The 26,003-nt window shown below is 37.5% G+C and overlaps 2 protein-coding genes across 2 annotated transcripts; both read right to left on the bottom strand.

Annotated features, from left to right (window-relative positions):
• Positions 1-17,449: 17,449 nt before the first annotated feature.
• On the bottom strand, positions 17,450-19,951 carry LOC135640067 (uncharacterized). Its single transcript, XM_065154187.1, has 6 exons — positions 19,676-19,951; positions 18,901-19,068; positions 18,751-18,828; positions 18,587-18,652; positions 18,346-18,411; positions 17,450-18,251 (listed from the first exon to the last, which is right to left on the bottom strand). The coding sequence occupies exons 1-6, from the start codon at positions 19,925-19,927 to the stop codon at positions 17,586-17,588; spliced, it is 1,296 nt and encodes a 431-aa protein (XP_065010259.1). The 5' UTR covers positions 19,928-19,951; the 3' UTR covers positions 17,450-17,585.
• Positions 19,952-23,169: 3,218 nt separating this feature from the next.
• Positions 23,170-24,395, bottom strand: LOC135641769 (B3 domain-containing protein Os11g0156000-like). Its single transcript, XM_065157471.1, has 2 exons — positions 23,531-24,395; positions 23,170-23,440 (listed from the first exon to the last, which is right to left on the bottom strand). The coding sequence occupies exons 1-2, from the start codon at positions 24,252-24,254 to the stop codon at positions 23,304-23,306; spliced, it is 861 nt and encodes a 286-aa protein (XP_065013543.1). The 5' UTR covers positions 24,255-24,395; the 3' UTR covers positions 23,170-23,303.
• Positions 24,396-26,003: the final 1,608 nt, after the last annotated feature.

Below are 26,003 nucleotides of genomic sequence, written 5' to 3'. Positions count from 1 at the left end.
TAATTGGATGGAGATCCAGTACCAAATATGGTAGAATTCATTATGGTTAACTTAGGGCCTCTATAAATAAGAGGGAACTAAAGGCTCGTAGGTTGGGGCTTCTTGATAGCCACCTCTTATTCTCCTCTCCCCTTCTCCTCCTCAAATAGCAGGCTTGGAGATTTAAGGATAATCGTTGTAGCCTTGTTGTGTGGATCACTACTAGAGAGGAGGACGCTTGACCTCATTCATTCACTCCTACAAATCAGTAGGGATTTAAAGATATACGATCTCCCTAGGTAACACAATTATCTCACCTGTGGTTTTTTGTGTCGTAGGTTTTACGCACTAATCTACGCATGACGACGAACACATATTGAAAAATTTTGGATGTTTTTTGTTTTATGTTCTTCCGCTGCGTAAGTTATGTCACCCCCAGATTTTTTTACAATGGCATTAGAGCCAGGTTATTCATGCGAAAGATTAGTTTTGAACTGCATGTGTTGTGTTTTTGAGAAGCTTTTGACGTCAAAATCGTTGACGCAAAAGCGAGAAAGGGTAACAACTATTGCTGCCCTTATTTCCCTCGCAGATGGTAACCTTGGCTACTACCGACGGTCGGTGACAATGGGCAGGGCCTGCAAGCAAATCCACCCGGGGGGGTGACAATGCCCGCAGGCACAACGTCCGCGAGCAAGGGTGGTGCCCCCCCCCCCCGGCAACCGGTAGGGTGGCGACGACGGCAACACAGCATGAGAGAAGTGAAGGGGATTAGGGTTTTTTGGCAAAAAAAATTTTGCCCCTTAGAATTTAAAAAATTATGAGTTTGTCCTTTCTGTCTGAATTACCAAAATACCCTTCAAAATTCAAAAATTCCCTAAATATCCTAGTTTCAAAAAATATTAATTAATTAAAAGTTTAATTGATTATTATTATTATTATCTAGTAGTCCAACATGATGATGATATGTACATGTGATGTATAATATGTGGATGAATGATCATGAACCGTGTGATGTGTGTACTTGTGATTATTATTATTATTGGGGCCTACGAGCCTCCATTTTATTTCTCATTTATTGTCAGGCCTACGTGCCTATGATTATGATTATGTTGTAATTACACGAGGAGGCATAACGGAAACGTGGAAGCGATAGTGGGACCCACGATGCTGAGACGAACGATATTGACTATGACGAAACCTTCTCACCTGTAACCATGCTAAAATATATCTAAATATTATTGGCTATTGCTGCATACTATGATTATGAAATCTGGTAGATGGACATGAAAACTACGTTCCTCGATGGCAACCTCGAGGAGGAGGTATATATGATATAGTCGGAGGGATTTGTGTCTAAGGATTGCCCAGATAAGGTGTATATATTGCTTAGGTCTATTTATGGACTAAAGCAAGCTTCCCAAAGTTGGAACATAAGATTTGATGAGGCAATTAGATCTTATGACTTCGTTAAGAACGAAGATGAGCCTTGTGTATACAGGAAGGTAAGTGGGAGCGCTATCACCTTCTTGTTGTTATATGTGGATGACATCCTATTCATTGAGAATGATGTAAGAATGTTATCCATAGTGGCTTGGTTATCTATACACTTCTCCATGAAGGATTTAGAGGAAGCATCCTATATTTTGGGGATTCAAATATATAGAGATAGATTCAAGAGGATGCTTAGCTTGTCTCAGTCCAGGTATATAGACACAATTGTCAATATGTTTGACATGAAAAATTCCAAGAGATGTCTTATACAGATAAGACATAGGATATCGATTTATAAGAGTATATCCTCAAAGACTCCTAAAGAAAGGATGAACATGAATAGGATACCCTATGCTTCAATGATAGGGTCTATCATGTATGTTATGCTATGTACCGGGCTTGATATAACACATGCTATGAGTGTCACGAGTAGGTATCAGGCAGATTCAGGCTTGGAGCACTAGGAAGCAGTAAAGTATATCCTTAAGTACCTGAGAAGAACTAAGGATCTTTTACTAGTATATGGAGGTAGTAGCCTTAGGGTTGAAGACTACATAGACTCAAGTTTCCAGTCCGATGTCGATGATAGCAAGTCAAATTTGGGATATGCATACACCTTAAATAGAGGAGCACTATGCTAGAAGAATTCCAAGTAAGATACTACTGCTGACTCGACCATAGAGGTGGAGTACATTGCTACAATAGAGGTAGCAAAGGAGGTAGTCTAGATAAAGAAGTTCATCATAGATTTGGGAGTCGTGTCGGGCAGCAAGGAGCTGATTCCCTTATATTACAATAATAATGGAGCGTTGCTCAAGCGAAGGAACACAGGTCTCATCAGAAGTCTAAGCACGTTCTGAGGAGGTTCCACCTGATCAAAAAGATCGTGACCCGATGAGATGTAGCAATCGAAAAAGTTTCATCCGAAGATAACATCACAGATCCACTGACAAATCTGTTGTCTTAGATTGTCTTTGAGCGTCACAGGGGTCTGATGGGGATCAGACACAAAGCTGATTATCTTTAGGTCAAGTGAGAGATTGCTAGTCATAGGTGTCATGCAAGCCAATCACATGAGTGATGACACGTGTGACTTGACACACATTATTTTTGCTTATTATTATTATTTGGTATTTTATAACTTATATTGATTGTCGCATGAATATATTATGATGTCCATAAATCTGTGCAATGGGAATCGGATAGTGATAAGATCACGATAATGAGACCGATTTGCCTTTAAACATAAATCTTAAATAATATCAGTCATAGGTTACTCGAGAGGGACATCAAGATAACCAAACAGACTGGTGTGCTATATACCCGTCCATATAATAGATATAACTAGTCTTATAGCTGATCATGTGGGGACACTAGGGGTACAGTACAAGTGCTCATTGGAGAATGGGTTCACAAATTGATCTACTCACGGAATATTAGATGGTTAATGATGCTTTATTGTCAAACAGTGATTCTATCGTCCTAGTGGTATATCTATTCCTTAGACTTGAGACACTAAGGATATCCTGTATGATAACTTCACTTTTTGTTATCGGACTTATAGGTCTGGAGGTTCCAAATCTAGCACAGTCGGTCATCGGGAGTTGTAGCCAATCTTATGAGGACTATTGAGTATCGATAGAGAATCATCCACTCTTAGTGTCATGAGAAAAATATCTCATGTATTCTTGCTCATGCAAATCCCTAGCTAGGGTTATTCGGATTGAGAGAGAAAGAGTTCTCCTGGAGAATTTGATTAGAAAGAGACTCGAGTAGAGACCGTATAGGTCTGATACCACCATGCCCGTTATATGGTCTCTGGGATATTAGATAGATGATGGCCTATATGTATATGATAATTGATGACATATAGTTCTAATAGATTGGATTCCCCCGTATCGTTTAGGAACTACAACATAGTGGCCTAGTACGTCCGTAGTCAATAAGTCGAGTGAATTATTATGGAGATACAAATTCATTGAGCCAGAATGAGTTCTGGTAGGTATGACTTATGACCAGCTCGATATTAGGCCTAGAGAATCATACGCATATGGTAGGCATTGCAACGAGTAGATGTTCGAATATGAGATATCTTCCGGAGCCCCTATCTTATTGGATATCTAATAAGCCCCTAAATTATTAGATCATACGAATGAGATCCAATAAGAGCCAATGATAGATTATTGGACAGAAATCTGCTAATCGAAGAGGCTTGGGTAGTTGGATGGAGATCTAATATCTAATAGGGTAAGATCCATTATGGTTAAGTTAACATTGAGCCTCTATAAATAGGAGAGAACTAAACACTCATAGGCCAGAGGTTTTTTTAGTTGCCACCTCCTATTCTCATCTCCCCTTCTCCTCCTTAGATAGCAAGCTTGGAGATTTGAAGAACGTTGTCACAACCCTGCTATATGGATCACCGCTAGAGAGGATGACGCTTGACCTCCTTCATCCTCTCCTACAGAACTGTAGGGATTCATGGATATATGACTCCCTAAGTAACATAACTATCTCACGCGTGGTTTTTAGTTTTACGAATTTTGCGCACTAATCTTCGCACGATGACAAACACATCTTTGAAAAATTTAGAGATTTTGTTTTCTGTTCTCCGCTATGCATGAGATGTCGCCCCTAAATTTTCCTACACCTTATGGCCCTTTCACCTTATAAGGGGTGTGTCTCCCCATCTAAAGGTAATAAAAAAAGTCTCCGACAAGAACCTAACTAAGTTTCAATAGCTAAAGCTCTACATCAAAGTTATACTCAACTTTTTAGAAAAACTCCTGAAACCTACTGCTAGTTGTCCAAAATTTCAACATAGAGAGTAAAGGAGAAGACTGAAGCTAACAATATTCCATAAACTACAAAGAGCACCTAGGTGCTATCTAAAGACAATCATTACATGCCAATTAATCTCTTTGGACAGTTTCATCACTTTAGGTCTTGTAGTTAGCATTATAGCTTTACAAGTAATAAAAGTTTTTTTTTTAATTACTATAGCTTTACAAGCAATAAAGGTTTATTTTTTTAATTTTATACTTGTTTCCTAGTGATAGCTTTCCTCGTCCTTAAAACTTTTACCTCAAAGATGATATTGAGTCAAAAATAGAAATAATAAATGCCTTCTTACTCACCAATAATTTTCTTTTGTTTTAGTTAATGTATTTGACTTATTAGAGAGTGAAAGATTCTCCAACTACAACTAATTGAAAGATGTTGATATCCATAGATTATTAACATCTCAAAGTCAATTAAAAAACTAAGCAAAATAAAGGTGAAATGAACTAGAATTTAAAGTTAGGGATCATACCTTTTTAAAGTATATCTCCGATATAGGCATATTAGATCCAAGAGTCATAAACCCTTTTGCAATATTATAGTAGATATATCTATGACTTAATGATTGGCCCTAGGCCCAAGCTCTTGCAAGCACACATAATGTATCTTAGAGTAGCATACATAATGTTATAGTAGATCATGTCTCGATGTTTTAAAAATATATTAGGGATTCATCTAATACTTAAGAGAATATGCCACCTCTTTAGAGTAGCTGACCCAAATTTTCCAAAAAAAAAAAAAGGTTATGGTTGTGAGTAATAAAGTTATTCTTTTATTGAAAGTCCACTAGCAATATCGTACAAATCATGAAAATACTTGGGAAAAAGAAAGAATGTCAAATAATTAAAATCCATGCCTTTTTATCCAAGGTAAATCATTGTGACTAAATTCTTTAACAAGAGAAGAATGTAATCATCTTTTTTTTTTATTTTTAAGTCAAAAAATTATGTAATTAACACTTTACTACATGAGCATAACTCATTTATACTATGGTTCATAAATATTTTTAAAAGTTCTAATTGTATTTAAACTAGTTGATAAAGTCCTATTTAACTTCAAACTTCTCAGTAAATTAGGATTTATTCTTATAAATATATCATCTTAGGGATTTTGTGAGAGGGAGAGTAAGATATTTTATGTGCTTCTAAGAGTGATCTTTAGGATTTTTGGAGAGTATTGAGAGAGTTCTTTAGGTTTACGTGAGAGGTAAACAAGAAAAATTATACTTGAGTGGGGATAACTTAAGGGCCTTGTAATTGATATCATATATTGAAGAATCTGATTTTTTTTCATGAATGTAGATAGAGATTTGCTAGACCATGATAATCTTACATCAGCTTTCTAGCATATTATTTTGATTATTGATCTTTAGTGGATTTCTCTTTTGGTATTTTAGTTTTTCTCTTATCCTTCCCTAACAAAGTGGTATCAAAACTCAAAAAATTTAATGATTAATAATTTAATAAAGATGTCATCGGTTGTTTCCATTGGCTTTATTATAAAAAATTTTGATAGAAGAAATAATTTCACTCTATAGCAGAGGAGTGTGAAGGATCTTCTTGCTCAACAAGGCATAGCAAGAACATTTAAAAGATGAGCAAGCAAAATTGAAAAGATAAGCAATGAAAATTAAGAGGAGCTTGAGGCAATATGTGTGAGTACTATTCATCTTTGCATCACTAATAATATTATTAATAATATTATTGATGATGACTCCAGTATAATTATTTAGGATAAGTTAAAAAGTTTTATTTGACAAAAAGCTTAACTAACAAGTTGTAGCTAAAGTAAAAAGTATGTAGATCGAAGATAGAAGAAGGTAGAGACTTGGTAGAGCATCTAAACATATTAAAAGGATATCGGATCAACCGAAGAAATTTAATATAAAGATTAATTAAGAAGATAAGGTGTTATTTCTTATATTGCTCGTTAACTCCTATGTCAACTTTATGGAGATGATACTATGTAGAAAGGATATAGCAACTCTAGAATAAGTTGAAAAAGTTTTATCATCTTTTTCTATCAAGAAAAAAATAAATTTAGGAATATGGATGATGAGACATTAGCTACTCAATCTAAAAGTTGATGAGGAGGTAGATCTCAACTTAGTAGGTCAAGATCAAAAGTCAAAGTTTTTTTATGATATTTAGTGTTATGGATGTAAGGAATATAGAGATATAAAGTAGAACTATCCAAGGAAAAAAGATATAAAAAAAAGATCACGAATGCTCTCTTGCTCTCTTGTGATAGAGATATTCTCACATTCTCCAAGGTAACGATGCATTTTTTCAAGAGAGTTATTTTTAGATTCTACTTAGGTTATTTAGAAGAATTTTTTAATTCACTAAATAATAAATTGAGTAGTACATTAAGTCGGGTGATGATTCTGTGGTGGAGGTCAAGGGTATCGGTAAAGTAAAGATTAAAAGAGTGATACGTACTTTGGAGGATGTTGTTTATATTATAAAGATATGGAAGAATCTAATTTCTTTGAGTCTTTTAGATTCCCAAAGTTATTGCTCTAAAGCTAGAGGTGAAGTTCTAAAGTTACTCGAGGATAAATGATTCTAATGAAAAAAAGATTATATTAAGAGTTATCCTATCAAGGAAAAAAATATAGTAAATATCTCAAAGCACTGAAAATAGGTTATCCATACAGGAGATCTTAGATGCTTATGGTAACGAGCTTCATTCGTGGTGTAGAAAATGATAGACGATATTCATGATTTCTAATATTTAAATGATTGTAAGGGAAAAAAATATTACTGGTGGTAAAATAATGAGATGGAGATCTCTCTTCGAAATTAAGTAGTGGAATTAATTTGGTTCTAATTACACAAGATATGATTTGGTTTGTTAATTGTGGTGAATTCTTCAAGTCAATAGTTCAATTTCTATATAAGACACTAAGTAAAAAATTACTCACAAAGGTAAAGATTATTAGGGTTAGTAATTTTTTAAGAGTCTTAATTATATTTAAATTAGTTGGTAGAGATCTAATTAAATTAAAATTTCTTAGTAAATTTGGATTTATTCCTATAAATATACATTGAGTCTAAAGGTTTTGATGAGTGAAAAAGTCAAGACATATTGGGTCTCCTAAAATAGATCTTTAAGGATTTTAGAGAAGACTTAGAGAGTTCTTTATATTTATGTGAGAGTTCTTTATATTTCAGTAGGGATAACTGAGGAGCCTTGTAATTGATATTATACATTAGATAATTTATTTTTTTCTATTAATATAGGTGGGGACATGCCAAACTACATTAATCTTGTATCAACTTTTTGGTATATTCTTTTTATTATTAATCTCTATTGAAATTTTCTTTTGATTTTTGATTTTTTTTCCTCTCCCTTCCCAACAAGTTTCTAATAGGTGAATCCTAAAATAAAAAATTTATTTTTCAACCATTAAGACTATTACCTTTATTGACTGAGAAAATATGGAATAATATAATTATTTAATTTAATATTATATATGAAAATAATAATGAGGGTTTCTACCTTAAGTAATATCCTTTGTTGTCTCTTAGACTCTCTCTATTCATTCTAATAGTGATCAAGAAGATTTTGAAGTTAAGAAAGATGGAAGAGAAGATAATAATTGAGGAGAATAGTAAGCCCTGCATTATTTTTTATTATTTGAAGTTGAAAATATTCAATTTATTTTGATTAAAAATCTATGAATTTTGGATATTATTTAATAGTGCATTTTAAAAAAAGAGATTATATAATTGAATAGTATAAATAAATGTATTTTCCAATAAATATAGTATATTTACAAATAACATAATAATTTCAATATTTACATCAATAGCGATTATTTACAATTTTAGAATTGAGATGCATGATGCAAATTTTAGAATATACAATTTTATTAAATTTCCATGAATTTAACATATTATTTAATGGTATACCTTCAAAAAATTTTGGATGTGTGACGTAAATTTAGAATTTACAATATTACCATATTACATTGAATTATTTATGAATTGTGGATACCATTTAGTGGTAGATTTTCAAAAAAAAAAAAAAGAGATGCATGATGTAAATTTTAGAATTTACAATGATATTAAATAACCTTAATTGTTAATAAATATGAGTAAATCTTAATTAAAAATTCATACCTTTTTTTATCGATATATTATTTTAGATGAATTTAATTAATTTGAAGCATGTCAAATAATTTGTAAAGTTTATGTTGCATTAGACTAATTTTAATTGCTTATCAATGTTAGTTTAGTCATGTCTAATTGGCCATGGCTTGGTTTGGGCATAAGTTTGGCGTTGACCACATCCTACTCGAGTCAGGTCAACCAAGTAGTAGGGCAAACCAAACCCAAATAGGTCAACTCCTCGTAAGAATCAGACCCAACCCGGATCAAGTCCAATAATATGATGCAGTAGTGAGGCAGGCCCAGTGTAGTCTAAAGCTCACTACCCAACCCCCGTGATCGCACCCAATGCACGAGGCACATCGCCTGGCCCTACGTGGTTGAGCCAAACCGAACCAGTTCCATGGATTCAAGATGGTTGGTTCAGGGTGACTTTTGATTGTTTTTGTCAGTTTAAGCAGTTTAGGCAATTTTTTGGATTGCTTCATTTTGAGTGGACTTGATTCAATGTGATTTCATAGATTAAATTTCTTTAGGATTAATGGGCCACTATATGTTATGGTTAGATAGTTCCTCTATTAATATTAGGTGAATCATATTTTTTTTTACTTTCATAGATGAGGGATATTGGTTAATTTTACTATTGAGAGCATGATAAGAGTTATTTATATTCAGGGAATAGAGAAGTCATTCATAAGTTTAAACCTCTCAACAAGGAGTTGGTGACTAGCATTTGACTTATGCCATTATAATATACGATACGGAGTGTTTTATGATTTTTCTTTGTAGGACATTTGTTACATAATTATATTATATTTATGTGTTTATTTTTTATAAAGATAATTATGAATATTTAGATTTAGAAAGTTCTAAATCAATATATTTATTGATATGTTTTTAGCTTATATTTATTTTTAGAACAGTTTCTAGGATCTAAAATTGTATGAGACTCAACTCTACACCTTGTATAACTTCAATTTTTTATATCTTTTTTTTAATTGTAGGAAACCTTTGTTCCTATTTAATCAAGGCGTTGACTAAATGGAGGGCAAGTTTCATGTATGTGCTTAGGCTGTCAGCATGAACTCAAGCACAAACTAAGGACGTCGAAAGGGCTCCCACCCCAGTGTCATTCCTCCTCCTCTGGAATCCTTCTCTCCTTTACATCATTCTCTAGTTTTGCATCCTAGTAATTGTTATAAGTATCTATCGAAGAAGATGTGCTTTCTTTTCAATCTCTCCCCCACTGCATTAGATTATGTATATATATAATTTATTTTCTTCAAATCTAATGTGTGGCTTGAACATTTAGCAGCCGATGTTCCACCACCTATGGATCTTTCTCACATAGGTTACCATGGCATCTATTTAGTTGAATCTTACGAGGAGTTGTTGGTCGGCATCTCCAAAACCTATGATGATTATCTATTTCGACTTGATTTGAAGAACAAGACTTGAATCGAGATAGAGAGCCTCGACGATCGATCATTGTTTCTGAGTAATTGCTTTCGTGGCCAGCATGGTATCTTGGTCTTCACTCTTGAAATAGGGTGTTGTAGTAACTCTATATATGTCATTGATTGGTGGTGTAAACGTGGCCGAAGTACCTGACAAATTTTCCACCATGCTTTGAGTTGAAATAAACCACAACAACGGTATTAGTTAGTCATGGAGATCTAATTAATTTTAGAGATTCTCTTTCTCCGGAAGCAAACGAGAGTGATTAATGGACTTCAATGTCAGGTTTTTTATTGATGATTAGTTATGTTTCTTTTTATTAGCTTTTGTTTTCTAATAGAAATCAAGTTTCGGAAGTGTACATGTGTGTGAAGAGATAGGTAGTATTATAGGTAGTAGCTCCTTAGGTTAATGATTGATAGTATTATGGGTATCGTCGACTACCGAAGGTGTAGACTCATTCAGATGTCTCTTCCTAGATAACATGAGAGACTTAGTGAGATGAGACCGCATAGAGTATCTGATCGATAATCGTTCTGTTGGTGAGGAACTTGTTCGAGATGACCGAGTAAGCGAACTAAGATTTTCCTAGTTGCAAGGTTCCTCCCTAAGAGTTGGGTCGTTCGAGTGTTTTCGGGCAACCGATCATCCTGCATGATAGGTCAACGACGGGGGTTACTCGACACGGCCCCTCCTCTGCTTAAATTAGCGAAGGGGAGAAGATAACGATGTAAGCTATATGACTAAATTAATATGTAGAGAGAGAGAGAGCTCCCCTTTGGCATCTACTAAGAGATAGTTTTTAGTTTTTATACCTCTTTGGGGATCGATCGTTTATACATTGTTAGCATTCGTCGATATTTTAAGCGGGCGGTTCGTTTGTTTTGATGTGTCTATTCTGATCCTGTACTGTTGTGGCGAGTTGTTCCTCACTTTCGGGTGTTGCTTCATACGATTTCCAATGGCATGGATTATGCTTTGCATCGCTTCTGAGCCAGGTGACGATGCTTCAGGATATAATCATTTCTAAGTCGGACTCCGACTAGGGGGTGCCACGTGGGGTGCTGCGTGCCATAATATCATCTATCAATGACCATATAAAAACTTTTGAATATGTGGAAGTTAATGAAGATGGTTACTTTCCAAGTGTAATCCCAAGCTTGATAAATCACAAGAATCATCTTAGTGTTTGATCCTCGAGTTTCTAACTAGCCACGAGAGATTAATGCTGCCTAGTAACTTTCCCTCTTTTTTGAGGAGGAGAATGCATGCAGCTCGCAAAGAGACTAATCCATCTCCAACTGCATGTTGAACTTGGTAAGCTAAAAAAGGATTTCTTAGAGAAAGATCGACTGTAAATCTCTTCCTTTGTTTGCAAATATTTGTATTAGTTTCAGTTCTGTTTCAAAAGACAATGCCTACTTTGCAGGTATAGATAAAATTCTTAGACTCACTTTTTGGTCAGTATTCATGAAGATGAAGCTCCAAAATGCAACATGTTGGAAACAAAAGCCCGATCAAGCTTGAAGCTTCAATCTTCAATCTTCAAGCTTCAAGTTTCTTTGGATGGAGTTCAGTTCAGCCATGACTTTGTTCATCTAGAGAGCTACCATAGTGAAGTACCAACTGGACTGAGGAAGGTGATGCCAAAACAGACACCAACATGTCAACTAATACACAACATAAAAACACTAATTAGAATTCTCTTGTATTATGAAAAGACAACATGAAATGGTATGTATATAAAAATCAAAGGTTGCATTGAATAAGGATTTTACATGAACACTTGAATAGGTGCACCACATTAAATATGACCTTCCATAGGTAATTTCTTGATTACTCTATATATAAACAGGGATTTATGATACTAAATGTGAAAATTTTTGTATTTAGCGAAAATTAGTCTCGATAAAAGATGTTTTTTGCTTGTAAGAAATTTTCATCATTCTCTACTATCCTTTTACTCTTGCCAAGCAAAACTGAGACAACAAAGACGATGTGTGCGTAGGCAATCGGCACAAACTCGATCATGAAAGTGCAAGATCAAACAACAAGTAATGGGTGCCCCAAAGATTCTCATGCTAGTGTCTTTCCTCAACCTCTAGCCAGGTAATCCTTCCCTTTCTTTCTTTCTTCGTTCTCTCGGTTTCATTTTATTTACACATCCTCGAGAGTGTTATAAACATTTATCGAAGATATACTTTCTTTTCTATTTTCCTCTCCTATTATATTAGATTAGATTAGATTGTTATTCCTTTTAGTAACAGATCTATGGCCATAAGCAACGACCAGCAAAAGCAACAAAAAAAGAGGAAGATAATGTGGAGGTCGAAGGTCATCGCCAAGCATATTCCTATCGATATCGTGGGATCGATTTTGATGCAAATGAACCCCAAGGATGCCGTACGCTTAAGCACCGCATGCAAAGAGTGGCGAGTCACAACCCCACTATACGACCCAACAGGAAGCAAAACCCCATGGTTGTTCACCATGATAGATTCCAAGGTCGATTGCATCTTGTGCAACGTAGTAGATGATGATAAATCATTCAAAATCAAACTCCCTAGCTTTGTGCATCAAATAAAGTTTGTTATCAATGGCTCCACAAATGGTTGGCTGGTGCTCGGTCACAACTTGAATACCAAGATCTCTCTATTGAATCCATTCTCTCGAGAGCGAGTGCACCTCCCATCTCTCAACCACCCATGCACAAAGGTCCTTTACATGTCATCATCTCCGACAAACCATGATTGTATCGTCCTCGGATGTCAATTCAAAGATCTTCATGTTTGGAGGCCGGGAGATAAGTCATGGAACGTAGAGAAAAATGTGAGTACAAATTTGAGATCTATCCTTAGTTTTCAAGGACAATTTTATGCTTTAGATTACCCTAGTGGATACTTAGTGACGTTCCAAGTTCTTCCCGTACGAATCAAAAATTTGGATGTACCACCTCCCATTGATTTTTTTCACATAATCAACCATGGCATATTCTTGGTTGAATCTTACAAAGAGATATTGTTGGTTTGCCTCCTTGTGCAAGGATATGAATTGGATGTTTGTGATGTGTGCTTGTTTCGACTCGATTTGGAGAACAAGACTTGGATCAAGATGGAGAACTTAGGTGACCGAGTGTTATTCCTGAACGAAAATGGCCATCAAACATTCTCAGTCTCGGCTCATACCATCGGATGTCATGGTAATGGTATATATCTCATCGACAGATGGTCAAATCATGTTTACATTATAAAGAATGGTTGCGTCAAAAGAATAGCGAGACAACCACAATATTGTCGCCACCAGTTTTGGATCACCCCAAGTTTCAGTTGAATGCAAAAATAATAAAGTGAGAGAAAGAAAGACTACTGTAAAATTTGATTGTAAGGATTGTTTTAATAACTTTGATACTTAATTATGCTTTGTTTTATAAGCCTCTACTTTTTTTTTTTTCCTTACAGAAATTTCACCTATAAATTATGGTAAGGTTTGTCATCTGTCTAAATAAAATATAAAGTAAAAAAAAAAAATTCTTTGATGATTAACTACGTTTCACTTTACAATTTTTTATTATTTTATCATAGAAATTTCATTTATAAAATATATTTAAAAACACTTTGACAGCTGTGAAATTTCGGACCAGAGCATAAATCTTGGCACCTTAGATCACTCGGCCAATCTGTCAGAACCACCAACATGAACTTAATATTAGCTTTTAGCTTAACCTTGAAACAATTTCCAAGGCTGTAATGTCCAATCAAACATTCTTCTTGTTCTAATATTCCATTTCTCTGTCTAGATATCAAACTTGTGAACTAAGATCTCAAAATTCTATCATGAGCACCATAGGAGATGCCAATCGATTAGAAGCACTCCCACTTTGATGAAAAATGGAACCATAATATGATTGACCGGTAAATTATCTTGGAATTAAACTTGTTCAAGAGGCATAAAAAGGGTCATTGCATCAAGTGGGAGAATCATTACATCAAGAAGAAAAAATGGATTAAAAGTCTATAGAAGGATAAGTCAAATTGGTTATTGGTTCTTGAAAGGGTTTCTTGAAAGAGAATGATTCATTTTGAATACAATTAATATAATGTATCTTTGATGACTATATAAACCGGGTCATGAGAGAAATAGAGTTTCTGAAATTGTAAAAGTATTTTTCTTGAGAGAAATATAGAAGATTGAAAGCTTGTCCTACTCTTTCTCTGTTTGATATCTCTATCCCCTCTTCCTATCAACATCAACATTTGGTATCAGAGCATAGGTTAAGCTATGACTTCTTCCTCAAGTGCCATCCAACTCCAGATCCCCAGATTGACAAAAGCAGAAGAAGGAGCAATGAATGCAGAAGGAAGAAAACAACTCAAAGAAATAAGGAAAAAGAAGAAAAAGGCTTTGTTCACAATCTACCAAGGCCTTGATGATACAATGTTTGAGATCATCGCTCTAGCAAATACTTCAAAGGAGGCTTGGGAAATACTTCAAAAAGCATTCTGTGGTGTTGATAAGGTAAAGAAACTTCGTCTACAAGTTTTACGAGCCGAGTTTGAAAAACTACAACAAGGTACTTCTGAAACTATTTCTGATTACTTCTCAAAAATCATTTCTATTGTTCATCAAATGAGACGAAATGGTGAACAAGTAAATGATCAGAGAGTAATAGAAAAAATATTGAGATCTCTAGATCCGAAATTTGATTTTATTGCTGTTGCGATTGAAGAATCTAAAGATTTGGAAAAAATGTCTTTAGAAGAACTTATGGGTTCCCTTCAAGTTCATGAACAAAGGATTACAAAAAGAGGAGAAGAGAAAACTATGGAGCAAGCACTACAAACTAAGTTTGCTCTTGAAAATAAAAGAGAATCAAATTCTCAAAGAGGAAGAGGACGAGGACAAAGAGGAAGAGGAGGCAGAAATCAGACCAATCAAGAATCTCCAAACAGTGAAGATGTTGGAAAAAATTATAGCCAAAGAGGCCGAGGTTATGATCGAGGACGTGGCCGAGGCCGTGGACGTGACAGAAACTCTAAAAGGTCTTAAATACAATGCTATGTTTGCAAAAGGTATGGACATTACTCTTATGAATGTTATTATAATCCTAACAATCAAGGTGATAAGGCAAATTTTGTTGAGGAAGAAAAGAAGGAAAATCAAGTTTTGCTAATGAGTTATGAAAATTTGAAAAATTATCAGTCTATGACATGGTATCTAGATACAGGAGCCTCAAATCACATGTGTGGCATCAAAGAGCTATTTTCAGAAATGGATACAAGTTATTCCGGGAATATTACATTTGGTGATTTGTCTCAAAGACCAATAAGAGGCAAAGGTAAAATTCTCCTTGAACTTAATAATGGCAAGGAATTATTCATTTCAGATGTTTATTATGTTCCTGATATGAAAAATAATATTCTAAGCTTGGGACAATTACTTGAAAAAGGTTATGATATTGAGATGAAAGATATGACTCTCTCAATTCGTGACAAGAATAAAACATTGATATCACATGTGAAAATGGCAAGGAATAGAATGTTTCCTCTACATTTGAGTATTTTTTATCAATCAAATTGTTTTAAAGCTGATATTGAGGATATTTCTACACTTTGGCATCTTAGATATGCTCATTTAAATTTTGAGGCTTTGAAACTTCTAGAAAAGTATAATATGGTGACAGGAATGCCAAAAATTGATCGCCCAGCAAAACTATGTGAAGTATGTGTCATGGGTAAACAAGAAAGAAAGTCTTTCAAAGTGAGAAGAACAAAATGAGCATGGCATCGACTCGATCTGGTGCACTCGGATGTTTGTGGCCCTATCAATCCAGTAACACTTGGAGGAAGCAGGTATTTTCTTACATTTAATGATGATCATAGTGGCAAAACTTGGGTTTACATGTTAAAAGAAAAGAAAGAAGTTTTAAGCAAATTCAAAGAATTTAAGGATTTGGTTGAAAGATAAAGTTGTTGTAAGATTAAATGTTTAAGAACAGATAGAGGTGGTGAATATATATCAAATGAATTTGAAAGTTTTTGTAGAAATAATGGAATTCTACATCAATTCACCATGCCATACACACCTCAACAAAATGGTATCTCGGAAAGAAAAAATAGGACTATCCTTAATATGGTCCAATGTACGTTAAAGGAAAGAAAAATTCCGAAAGAATTTTGGGGTGATGCTGTTGCTTGTGCAGTTTATTTGCTTAACAGGTTTCCGACAAAGCGAATTGGTAATGTTACACCAGAAGAAGCATGGAGCTTACAAAAACCAAGAGTTGATCATTTGAGGATTTTTGGAAGTGTTGCATTTGCTAAGATACTAGAAGAGAAGAGAACAAAATTGGAGGATAAAAGTCAAAAATGCATTTTGCTAGGTTATCCGGAAAATTCCAGTGGTTACAAACTCTACAATCCTATCACAAATAAAGTTGTGATGTCAAGAGATGTTGAGTTTGATGAACAACAGATTTGGAACTGGAAAAGTGATGAGCAGCATAAGAAAGTTGTAGCTTCAGAAGAAGATGATATAATACAAGCAAGCACCGAAGTGGTTGTGCCAGAATCATCACCTAGATCAGCTAGATTACATGATTCAAGAAGTCCAATTATAAGAAGGACAAGACCTATTCAGGACCTATATGATGTGACTCGAAGGATCGATACTAACAATGATGAACTTTCTTTATTTTGTCTTTTTGCAGGATATGATCCATTAAACTTTGAAGAAGCTTATAGAGATGAAAAATGGCGACAAGCTATGAATGAAGAGATTCATGCCATTAACAAAAATAATACATGGGAGCTTACTACACTTCCAGAAGACCACCAAGCTATCGGTGTTAGGTGGATCTTCAAAACAAAAGGAAATGCAAAAGGAGAGGTGGAGAAATACAAGGCCAGATTGGTTGCGAAGGGATATAAACAACAATATGGGATTGATTATGAAGAAGTATTTGCGCTAGTTGCTCGATTGGAGACAGTAAGATTACTTATCTCTCTAGCAGCTCAAATGAAATGGAAGATTTTACAAATGGATGTCAAATTAACATTTCTTAATGGAGTTCTTGAAGAAGTAGTATATATTCAACAACTTCGAAGAAAACTTGGCATGCTGGATGGAACAAGTTTAAGAGGGGAGAATGTTGAAATTAAACTTGTTCAAAAAGCATAAAAAAGTTCATTGCATCAAGTGGGAGAATCATTACATTAAGAAGAAAAAATGGATTAACAGTCTATAGAATGATAAGTCAAATTGGTTATTGGTTCTTGAAAGGGTTTCTTGAAAGAGAATGATTCATCTTGAATACAATTAATATAATGTATCTTTGGAGACTATATAAACCCCATATGTTGGGTCATGAGAGAAATAGAATTTCTGAAATTATAAAAATATTTTTTTTTAGAGAAATATAGAAGATTGAAAGCTTGTCCTACTCTTCCTCTTCCTCTCAACTTCAACAAATTATTTTCTCTCATGTTAATCTGCTCTAGATGGGACGACATCAATTGAAGAAGCAATACAACAGAAGCTGAAGTGCTGGAGAATGGATGGTAAGACTTGTGCTTCTCGTCTCTCTCACTAATGTTTGTGTTTGGCAAAAGCAGCATAATAATACTCTTCTGAGATGGCAACAGCAAAAAACACACTCCTACCAACGTCACAACTTATTAACACAGAACTGGCATTGATGATTTAGCAGCGCATGTCTTCCTGTCCTCCATGACATTGTTTCAATCTTCTTAGTTCCATCCTCCTCCTCCTCGCCACAGCTGCCGCTGTTGCTGATATCGCATACGACAACTTGTCAGGAGGCTGAGTGCAAGCACCCTGGAGCTTTTCCGGCAATCCTTTATCATGTTGGAGTTCACATTTCTCATCATGTGAAGAGCCTTTGGTGATAGTTTCTTGAGCAGGAGTCTTGAGGATCTGTTCATCCCTGTTGATACTTCCTGATACTCCTCCTCTGGCTTCAGCTTCAGGTGCATTCGCCTTCTCGGTTCCAACAGTTGCCAACAAAGAGTGTTTTTCCTTGTCATCAGTGCCATGGACAGCAGCTCTCTCTGTGTCGTCTGCTTCTCCGTAGGACTGCCCGAGACCATGCTCGCCACGACGAAATGGATAATACCAAGCGCAAGATGGCATGTTTTGAGGTGGCACTGATCCGCTTATATTGCTAGGATTAGCTTGCCCGAAGAAAGCTAGAGTGTTCCCCCACATGGAAGGCCAGGAAGGATACATGAACTGTACGATAGGCGATCTTCCGTATCCGATAAACCGGCGACCGGTTTTTGGTGATTCCATCTCTGTGGTTGCAGTATTAATATTTTGGTCAGCCTCAGGCCTCACTGTCTTGGCAATCTATACAGGATTGAGTACCAGTTATGCAAGCGAAGAAAGTGTAGTTAGAACATGAATCAATTTTCGACTCCCGCAGAGGTTGCAGATGTCAAACCTGATCTTTTAGTTGTTCATTTGTCTCCTTGAGTGAAAGGTACTCCCTCGTAGCAATATCCTTCTCCTTCAATCAATTCAAAGTATCTATCAGAATCACTAGAAACATGGATCACCGAATCATCAGAATAATTAGGACAAAACACATTCTCAAAGTCATGAACAGGGAGAGGCATTATCAAGTCTCGACAGACAGACAGACACGAAGGAATGAAATCTCTAGAGCTAAATGTGGTGCTTACCATCTTCATTTTCTCATTTTCCAATGACAAATCGGCAACTTTTCTCGTTAGCTCCTCGCGAAGGGCCTCTCAACATACAAGATCATCGAACGTATCGGAGTTAGCATCATAAGGACTAGCCTAAAGAATAATACCACGAAGAGAGAATTCATTCCAACTCTCACCTGGCGCCGACGGATGGTCTGCCTAGCTGACTCCCGGTTAGCAATGACCCTGCGCAATCTTCGTTGTTCTTTCTCAGCCTGTAAGAAGCTCAACTTTTAAGTGTTCACTTCAGCGGGAAATCATATCGAATGAGGTCAAGAAAAATCTACCTCCGTCAAATTTTGTTTGGATCTACTACCATATAGTGATGAGTAATTACTGGGGACCTTGACCGTAGATTTACCCAATTCAGAACTCACTTGGCTATGTGCTCTTTCTTGCACTACATTGTCTGCAGCAGTGCAATCTCCATAACAACCGGCAGTCGAGCATGTCCCCTTCAGCAAAGGCCAACATTACAGTGTTCAAACAATAGTTATCTTTTCTGACATTAGTTTTACTGGTAAAATTCAACAATCTTTTTCATTCTGAGTGAGAAACGCGGGAATTCCACAATGTTTATTACATCAGAAACAATAGATCTCAGGCAATCCGGCTAATGAAAGTAATTATGTAGGCTATCTTTCAACATTCTTTTGCAGGACAAAAAAAAGAAAGGAAATCTACAATGTGTATGAACGGGAAGAAACCAAACTTGACTTCAGGATAGCTTTGACGCGTAAATCCACTCTCAGCAAACCAAGAAAAAAGAGAAAAGGTTCCTTTTAACATAAGGAATGGCAACATCACGAAAGAACAAGTTTAGTGTTTAGCCTCCTACAACGTAGCACAGGAATATCAAAACTAAACATAACAATAGGTTGCCGGTTAAGAGCGAAGACATCACCTTCTTGTCAAGAATAATCTGTAAATGGACATACCCAGATGCCTAAAAATCTACCATCTTTAATCTAAAGGAAGAATCATTGCACGCAAGAATTGGATGTGTTTTTGATTAAGTTGCCAACCTGGACCCATTAGAGAAGAGTACAGTAGCTATCTTACTCCCAAAATTGAAGTCTCCTCCTGACCCTGGAAGCTCCCGAGTTGTGCCCTTTCAAGCGACTTGCTCTTGCTCCGCTTCCTGGACCTACTCTCGATTCTCTTCCACTCTTCCCCGCCGCTCTCACTCCCTGTCGCCGCTGACCCCGCGAGGTCCGTCAGGGCCCGCGCCGCATCGAGCTCCATCTCCACCGTCCCACGATGTCCCACTCCGCGTCGCTGTCGCGCGGAGGAAAGAGGCGAAGGCGACGCCATGGGTACTCGACACGGCCACCTCAGAGTAACACAAGGGTATAACGCCCGAGGCGGTGCTGACAAATGCCACGTATCAGACTTAGTCCCACCTGGTTACCACCCCGCGTGACGTAGGCACGGAGGGACTAATCGGGCACCCGACTCGCGGTGCAACGCCTGCGCGTTCGAGTTCGGGCGAGACGGTGCGGAAGAGGGGGTTGTACGTGGAGGTGTCGGAGCCACGAGTTGGCCTCGGGTGGCTCCGACGATCGCGGCCGTCCATCGCGGCTGTGAAAGATCGCTAGCCGTGGCAGGGGGTGGCCGGAGGTCGGCGCGGCAAACCTTAACGTGACTTCGAGATGGGGGAAGGTGGTCGGATGTGTGGGTCCCGAGAACGGAGTGGCCGAGCTCCCACGTGCTGCCACGTAAAAAAAGCCAAGATGGGATAACCTCGTGTCGTGCCAAGATGACATTCAAGTGGCTCTTCGACAGACATGACGCGCATGGTGACGTTGGCAGTAGATTGGCCCACGCCAGCACTAAAAGTTGTCGCATCACCGCTTTAGGCTTACGGCAGAAGTCACGGATGTGCCGTTCGTTTGATCCATACGGATATTTATTTCATTAATTTGTATGATAATTATTTAGCACTTATCAACTGTATCTTTAGTCGATCTGATTCCGATTCTTAAATCTTAAAAATAAAAATTAAATCGTATAAGGTTGATTTTAGAATTAGAACCAAAACACAATATATATATGTAATTAAATCAAGAACTATCTTTTCTGATTTAAAAATTATCATAATGGAATCGTTTAGATCCAATTTAAGTTTAATTTAGAACCGACAAATCGTCATATCTATTCGATTCGGACACATGTTTTCGTGTTCAATTTTGATGGAGAAAGCCATGGAATTAATTGAATCTAGCTATTAGTTAATTGCGTCACAACCCTAAAACTAGAAACCGATCCATTCTAACAAAGACTAACAATAAAGCAATCAATAAGTTAAAAGCATGATATCCATTTTCAATGAATTATATATATATATATATATATATATATATATATATATATATATATATATATTAGAAGATTATCCCTGTAATATTTCATTAGTCCCAAATCAGAAGTGGACAATGTGTATGATTAACTTATATGGGTCTGATGAGTGTATTATATTAACTCTCATTTAAGTATTTTGGTCCGTGATTGAATGATAATTGTAACATCTCATTAGTCCCACGTCGGAAGTGAGCAATATATATGATTGACTTATATGGACCTAATGAGTATACTATGTTAACTCTTGTTTAAGTATTTTGGTTCGTGGTAGAAGAATCAAAATGAAGTAATGCTGTTAAGTCAATCTAAGTTAAATTTTTTTAATCGAGTTTAAATCATACAAAACTCGAGACACTCTTTACAGTACCCTTTAGATGCATAAATTAATAAGTCAAATAAATATATTTTAATTTTTTATGTCATGGATATATTTATAGTATCTCTTTTTATAGTAAATTTTTAGAATCATTATCTTTATATGATGTACTGCTCATGAGAACATGAAGTGTTGGTCTCGGGCATAATTGTTGCTAGGGTTCATATGGTTCTCTAACGTATCAATCACATAACATTACAATATCATTCATGTGGATTCTAATGTATCAATAATCTAGAGTTGAGGTGTCAGTCATGTTATCACGATATGAGATTAATGCATCGATCATGTGATGTTAATGTATTAGCCATATCATCGTACTCATGACACGATATTAACTAAATCATTGTTGAATCAAGAAAAATATTTCTAAACTATATTCCATCGATTTACTAACGACATTAGGTCATTTACAATCCGAAAGAGCAACCGTGACCCACCAACGTCAAGTTGGATTAGGGCATGATGTAAAGAATTACCATAGTTTATACATTACAAGGTAAGGCATTGCACCAAATAAAAGCAAATGATCAGAAACAGAATATACCTCAAATGTGAGTAACAAAATAGTGAAATGCCCAACAAAAATGATTAGCCACCCGATATATGTCAAGTCCATCTCATCTGATACGAAACTATGAGATGTGAATGGTAGCCAATCGCGTCAATCACATCTGCCCCATCACATGCTGATCTCATTAAGTCATCGTCATCTCATGTAAGGCCAAAACCTATGAGACAGACAAAAGTGACAGTAATAAGAGGATTAACTCAACGCTATATGATCGGACACAGAAAGCTGAGTCATATAATAATTACTCCATATTCGTTTGACATGATCTCATTTATGTTTAAAAGATATATATATATATATATATATTAGGTTTAGCCCACAACTCAATTTTGTCAATCCAAGTTTTATTAATATATAACTATTCTCTCTCTTAATCATGTTTTCAATCTCTCGTATCAATCGTACAATAGTTTAGGTCCTATTATGGCACTTTTGTGTCTTTATACCAACAGTAAGTGATAATAAGGTGGATTCGATCCATATAGCTTACTATCAAATAATCAAATTTTTAATTCTAAGATCCTTATATCTTAGATATCATCAAGAACAATATTTTAGATTTTAGATGTGATTTAGTTCACTCAGTACCTCTACAATGGAGTTCTGAGAGTCAAATCTTCTTGGATTTTATTAACCCGAGATTTTTTATTATTAATTATTATTTTATCGTCTTTGTGAGATAATTCGGGTTTGGGATTTAGGGTTTGAGGTGAGTAGATGAATCTAACCTATCACTTTATTTCAGTCCTCGTGATCTTAGTCACCAAGACTATAAAAATTAACTTCACCAACTACCATATGCATTGTCAATGGATTCACCTCTCAATTATTCAGTTCTAACATTGACTACAGGAATACATGTAAAGCTGTCGCTTTAGAATGAAGAGGAGAACGCATCTGTGCCAACACATCGATCAGTTTATTGCCGAGTTAAAGATGGTCGAGTGTACACTGTACACTGTACTCGATTCCTGTTCAACTTCAGAAAAAATAAAAAGAAGAAGGTGCCAGTGATTTCTGGAGTCGTTTCCTGAAGAACAACACACTTAACGAGAGTGAGTCACAGTGCCAAGCTGACGTTTCCTGAAACTTCACCCATTCGTCAGACCCTGCACAGTGCATTTTTTGAAGGAAATTTAAAGGGGGAAGAGACGATTGCCCGGAAAACCGGGGATTTCTTGTCCCCTCCTCTTCTCCTAACTTTTGTTGTTCTTGTTGTTCTCGTGTCTTACGCTGGGAACTCACAAGTGAATCGAACCTTGTGAACGTGGCCTTCCTCCTTTTATCCTATTTTCTCGATTTAGGCAACCTTGTGAGTCAAGTCTTTGCAGCAACCGAGCTGGAAGCATTTGTCGGCTTGGACTGGCATGCGCTGTGGCCTAAAACCATGAGATTGGGATCGAAGGCTCCGGCTCAGGCGCCGGCCGATAGTCCAAATCCACGCCGAAGAGTCTGAATCGCTTCGAGTTAGCAGGTGCCACTGTCTCACTCTGCACTGCTTCATGCCTCTGATCGCCTGTAAATGGACTCAACTTTAAGAATCCTTTATCATTCGATTCAGTAGCTTAATACGAGACCGTATGATGTAATGTTCCCAAAGGATTACCTGCACGAAGAAGAAGACAGTCCTCCTGCACCGAGCTGAAGCATGAGGTGCTCGTTGGACAGGAGCAAGGATCAGGGTGGCACACTGCCCGCCGTGGCCCTGCAGCAGTGGGCACGGCCATGGCGTGAGCCGGTGGCGGGCTCTCGTTTGCCCACCGATGTCTGCACCCGATGAAGAGACGGTCTCCCCCGAACCGTGGACGTCCAAAGAGCACGACATCGCCTGCATCTAACCTCTTCTCCTTGACAAAGCGGCTCCACCCTTTGGTCAGCACGTAGCTCTGGCTACTGGTCCAGTAAGAATACCGGAACTGCCATGCCTTGCCTGATTCGTCCTCGAAGCTCAGCAGAAGGCCTTTCTCGCCTGAGTCGCGGCCGAGGGGGAAGTACTTCTCGGCGTGCTGCTTTGGGATGACCAGCCTGTTGAGCTTGCCTACATCGCTAGGGGTTAGGGGCTTTTCAAACATGTTTTCTCTCTCAACCATTGATTCCTCCTCCTCTGCTTGGTAGAGATGCTGATAATGGTGGTGCAGATCTATCCAAGACCAAGCTTGTGGGTGATGTTGTGCCATATGTGTTTGGTAGTGGCTCAAGTCTGGAAGCGACGACAAAGAAGAGGGGAGAGAGATGGCGGGGGCCGTGGACGGTTGGTGGTGCTGAAGGTGTCCGAGTGATATTACCATGCATTTATAGCCCGCGAAGAATAACTTCCGACGCAGCAACATCTGGCTACAGATGTAAGGGAGACGCCTGGTTGATCGATCAGAACATCCATGGATTGTTGATGAGGAATGGTCAGGTGGTGGTATGCAGAAGCCGGTGCTGCGCTTGTGTCCTCATCACAGCCATCCAGTGTGAGCCCCAAGCAATTATATTCCACGTGGAGTGTTGTCTATCGACGACTCCTGGCAACCGGGGTTGTTTTCTTTTACCTGGAATACATCCCGAGTCCCTCAATAATCTTCAGATGATTATTCCTCCGCGTCGATCCAAGGAGTCAGGTCGAATCCTTTCTCTGTAGTCACCTCAGCAGGGACCTGGAGGACTCTCATCGCCGGAATGTATGACCGAGAGAGTAGGTTGAACTCCACCATAACATGAAAGATGGATTGCCTAAACTTGACCACTGAGAATACCAACGTTCAGAACCGACTGCTTGTGTACTGGGTCAGAATGCAGCTCTAATCAGAATTGTGGTCAATATTAGAGTTTCCATCTACTGAGCTCAAACAAGTCTTTTGTTAGGCATTGCCACTTCCTTGATCTCCATCTACAAAAAGCAGGACAGTGAAGCTATTTTATCATGTGGGTTTTAGCTTGATGGGGACCAACTACATGTACTTGATGGAAGGGAATTAGGACTCTCAGGGATGAAGATGGAGAAGAAGAAGAAGATAAGATTAGTCCAACACCTGCCACTTTCCAACCGTTCATCTCCCCTGCTGTTGTGTGCAATGTACTCTTCACCCTCTCCTCCTCCAGTTCCCCATCATGCAAACCCACCAGCCTCTTCTTCTCCATGACCATATGGATGGGACACCTGTAGACCATGGGTACGCCCACCTCGCCTGCATTTGATATCCACAGATCCCCAACTCTCTTTTTGCATGTGCACATACATAAATGAGTGGGTATCTTTCAATTAGCATGCAGTAATGCTACAATATCTAATCCTTGCTGCATGTGTCGTGGGGTTATCTGAACAAGGAGATAAGAAAACACATGGGAATGTGCTCAAACACCAACAGCTTCTGGGTCACGCCATGTATCCACTGCAGAATTCATGGAGCTGTAAGGAATCTGATTGTTTTCTTCTGTCAGGGAACCAGCGGACAAGGATTAGTAATATTATAACTCAAGGGTCATGAGCTAAGACCTCGTAGGGACTTTCAACTATCTCTCTCTCTCTCTTCTTTTCTCCTTTCTGGTAGCCAGAATGCTCACTGGCATCAGGCTGTAAAACTAGTGGAACAAGGACTCAGGACAATGGGGGGACCAAATGATGGAAGAACAAGTCGAGTCTCAACTCCAGTGAGGAAAGCGAGAAAGAGCTTGGCATGTTGCAGAAGGGCACTAAAACAACGACATGGTCGGTCGAACTTGGCCACGCCTTTTCAAGAGAGTGAGAGACTCCAATCATTGGGTGCACCTGACGAGCTCTGTTAGTAGCAGTAGTCGACAGTAGAGCAGGACGGTGAGACTTGCACACCTTGCAACCACAGTTGCAAGATTGATTCATGTTTCTTTCAGCAGGAAATCAATTGAAATCAAACTCTTGATGATTCTGATAGGCACTACTCACTGCCACTATTTTGGACGTAGCAGGCTATGAGCTGGCCACACTTACATAAGGTGGAATTTTATGCATGGTAACACAGCTAGGAATTGGAGTGTGGCATCTTAAACAATGAACCAAGTGCATCAGATAATGCTTCTGTCGCCAGAGAATTCAAGTGGCCAGGAGTTACTCCAGG

Source organism: Musa acuminata, chromosome BXJ3-6, assembly GCF_036884655.1.
Source record: "Musa acuminata AAA Group cultivar baxijiao chromosome BXJ3-6, Cavendish_Baxijiao_AAA, whole genome shotgun sequence".
Classification (NCBI taxonomy): domain Eukaryota; kingdom Viridiplantae; phylum Streptophyta; class Magnoliopsida; order Zingiberales; family Musaceae; genus Musa; species Musa acuminata.
Note: the sequence above shows the minus strand (reverse complement) of the source record. Positions and strands in the feature narration are given on the sequence as shown.

Excerpts from the sequence above, each read along its gene's own strand:
- LOC135641769 (XM_065157471.1), bottom strand. The coding sequence starts at position 24,254 with ATGTTGCTGCGTCGGAAGTTATTCTTCGCGGGCTATAAATGCATGGTA. Across the intron at positions 23,441-23,530 it reads CTGTCTTCTTCTTCGTGCAG|GCGATCAGAGGCATGAAGCA; the intron begins GTAATCCTTTGG and ends GTCCATTTACAG.
- LOC135640067 (XM_065154187.1), bottom strand. The coding sequence starts at position 19,927 with ATGGCGTCGCCTTCGCCTCTTTCCTCCGCGCGACAGCGACGCGGAGTG. Across the intron at positions 19,069-19,675 it reads AGGAGACTTCAATTTTGGGA|GGGACATGCTCGACTGCCGG; the intron begins GTAAGATAGCTA and ends CCTTTGCTGAAG. Across the intron at positions 18,412-18,586 it reads AAAATGAGAAAATGAAGATG|GAGAAGGATATTGCTACGAG; the intron begins GTAAGCACCACA and ends AATTGATTGAAG.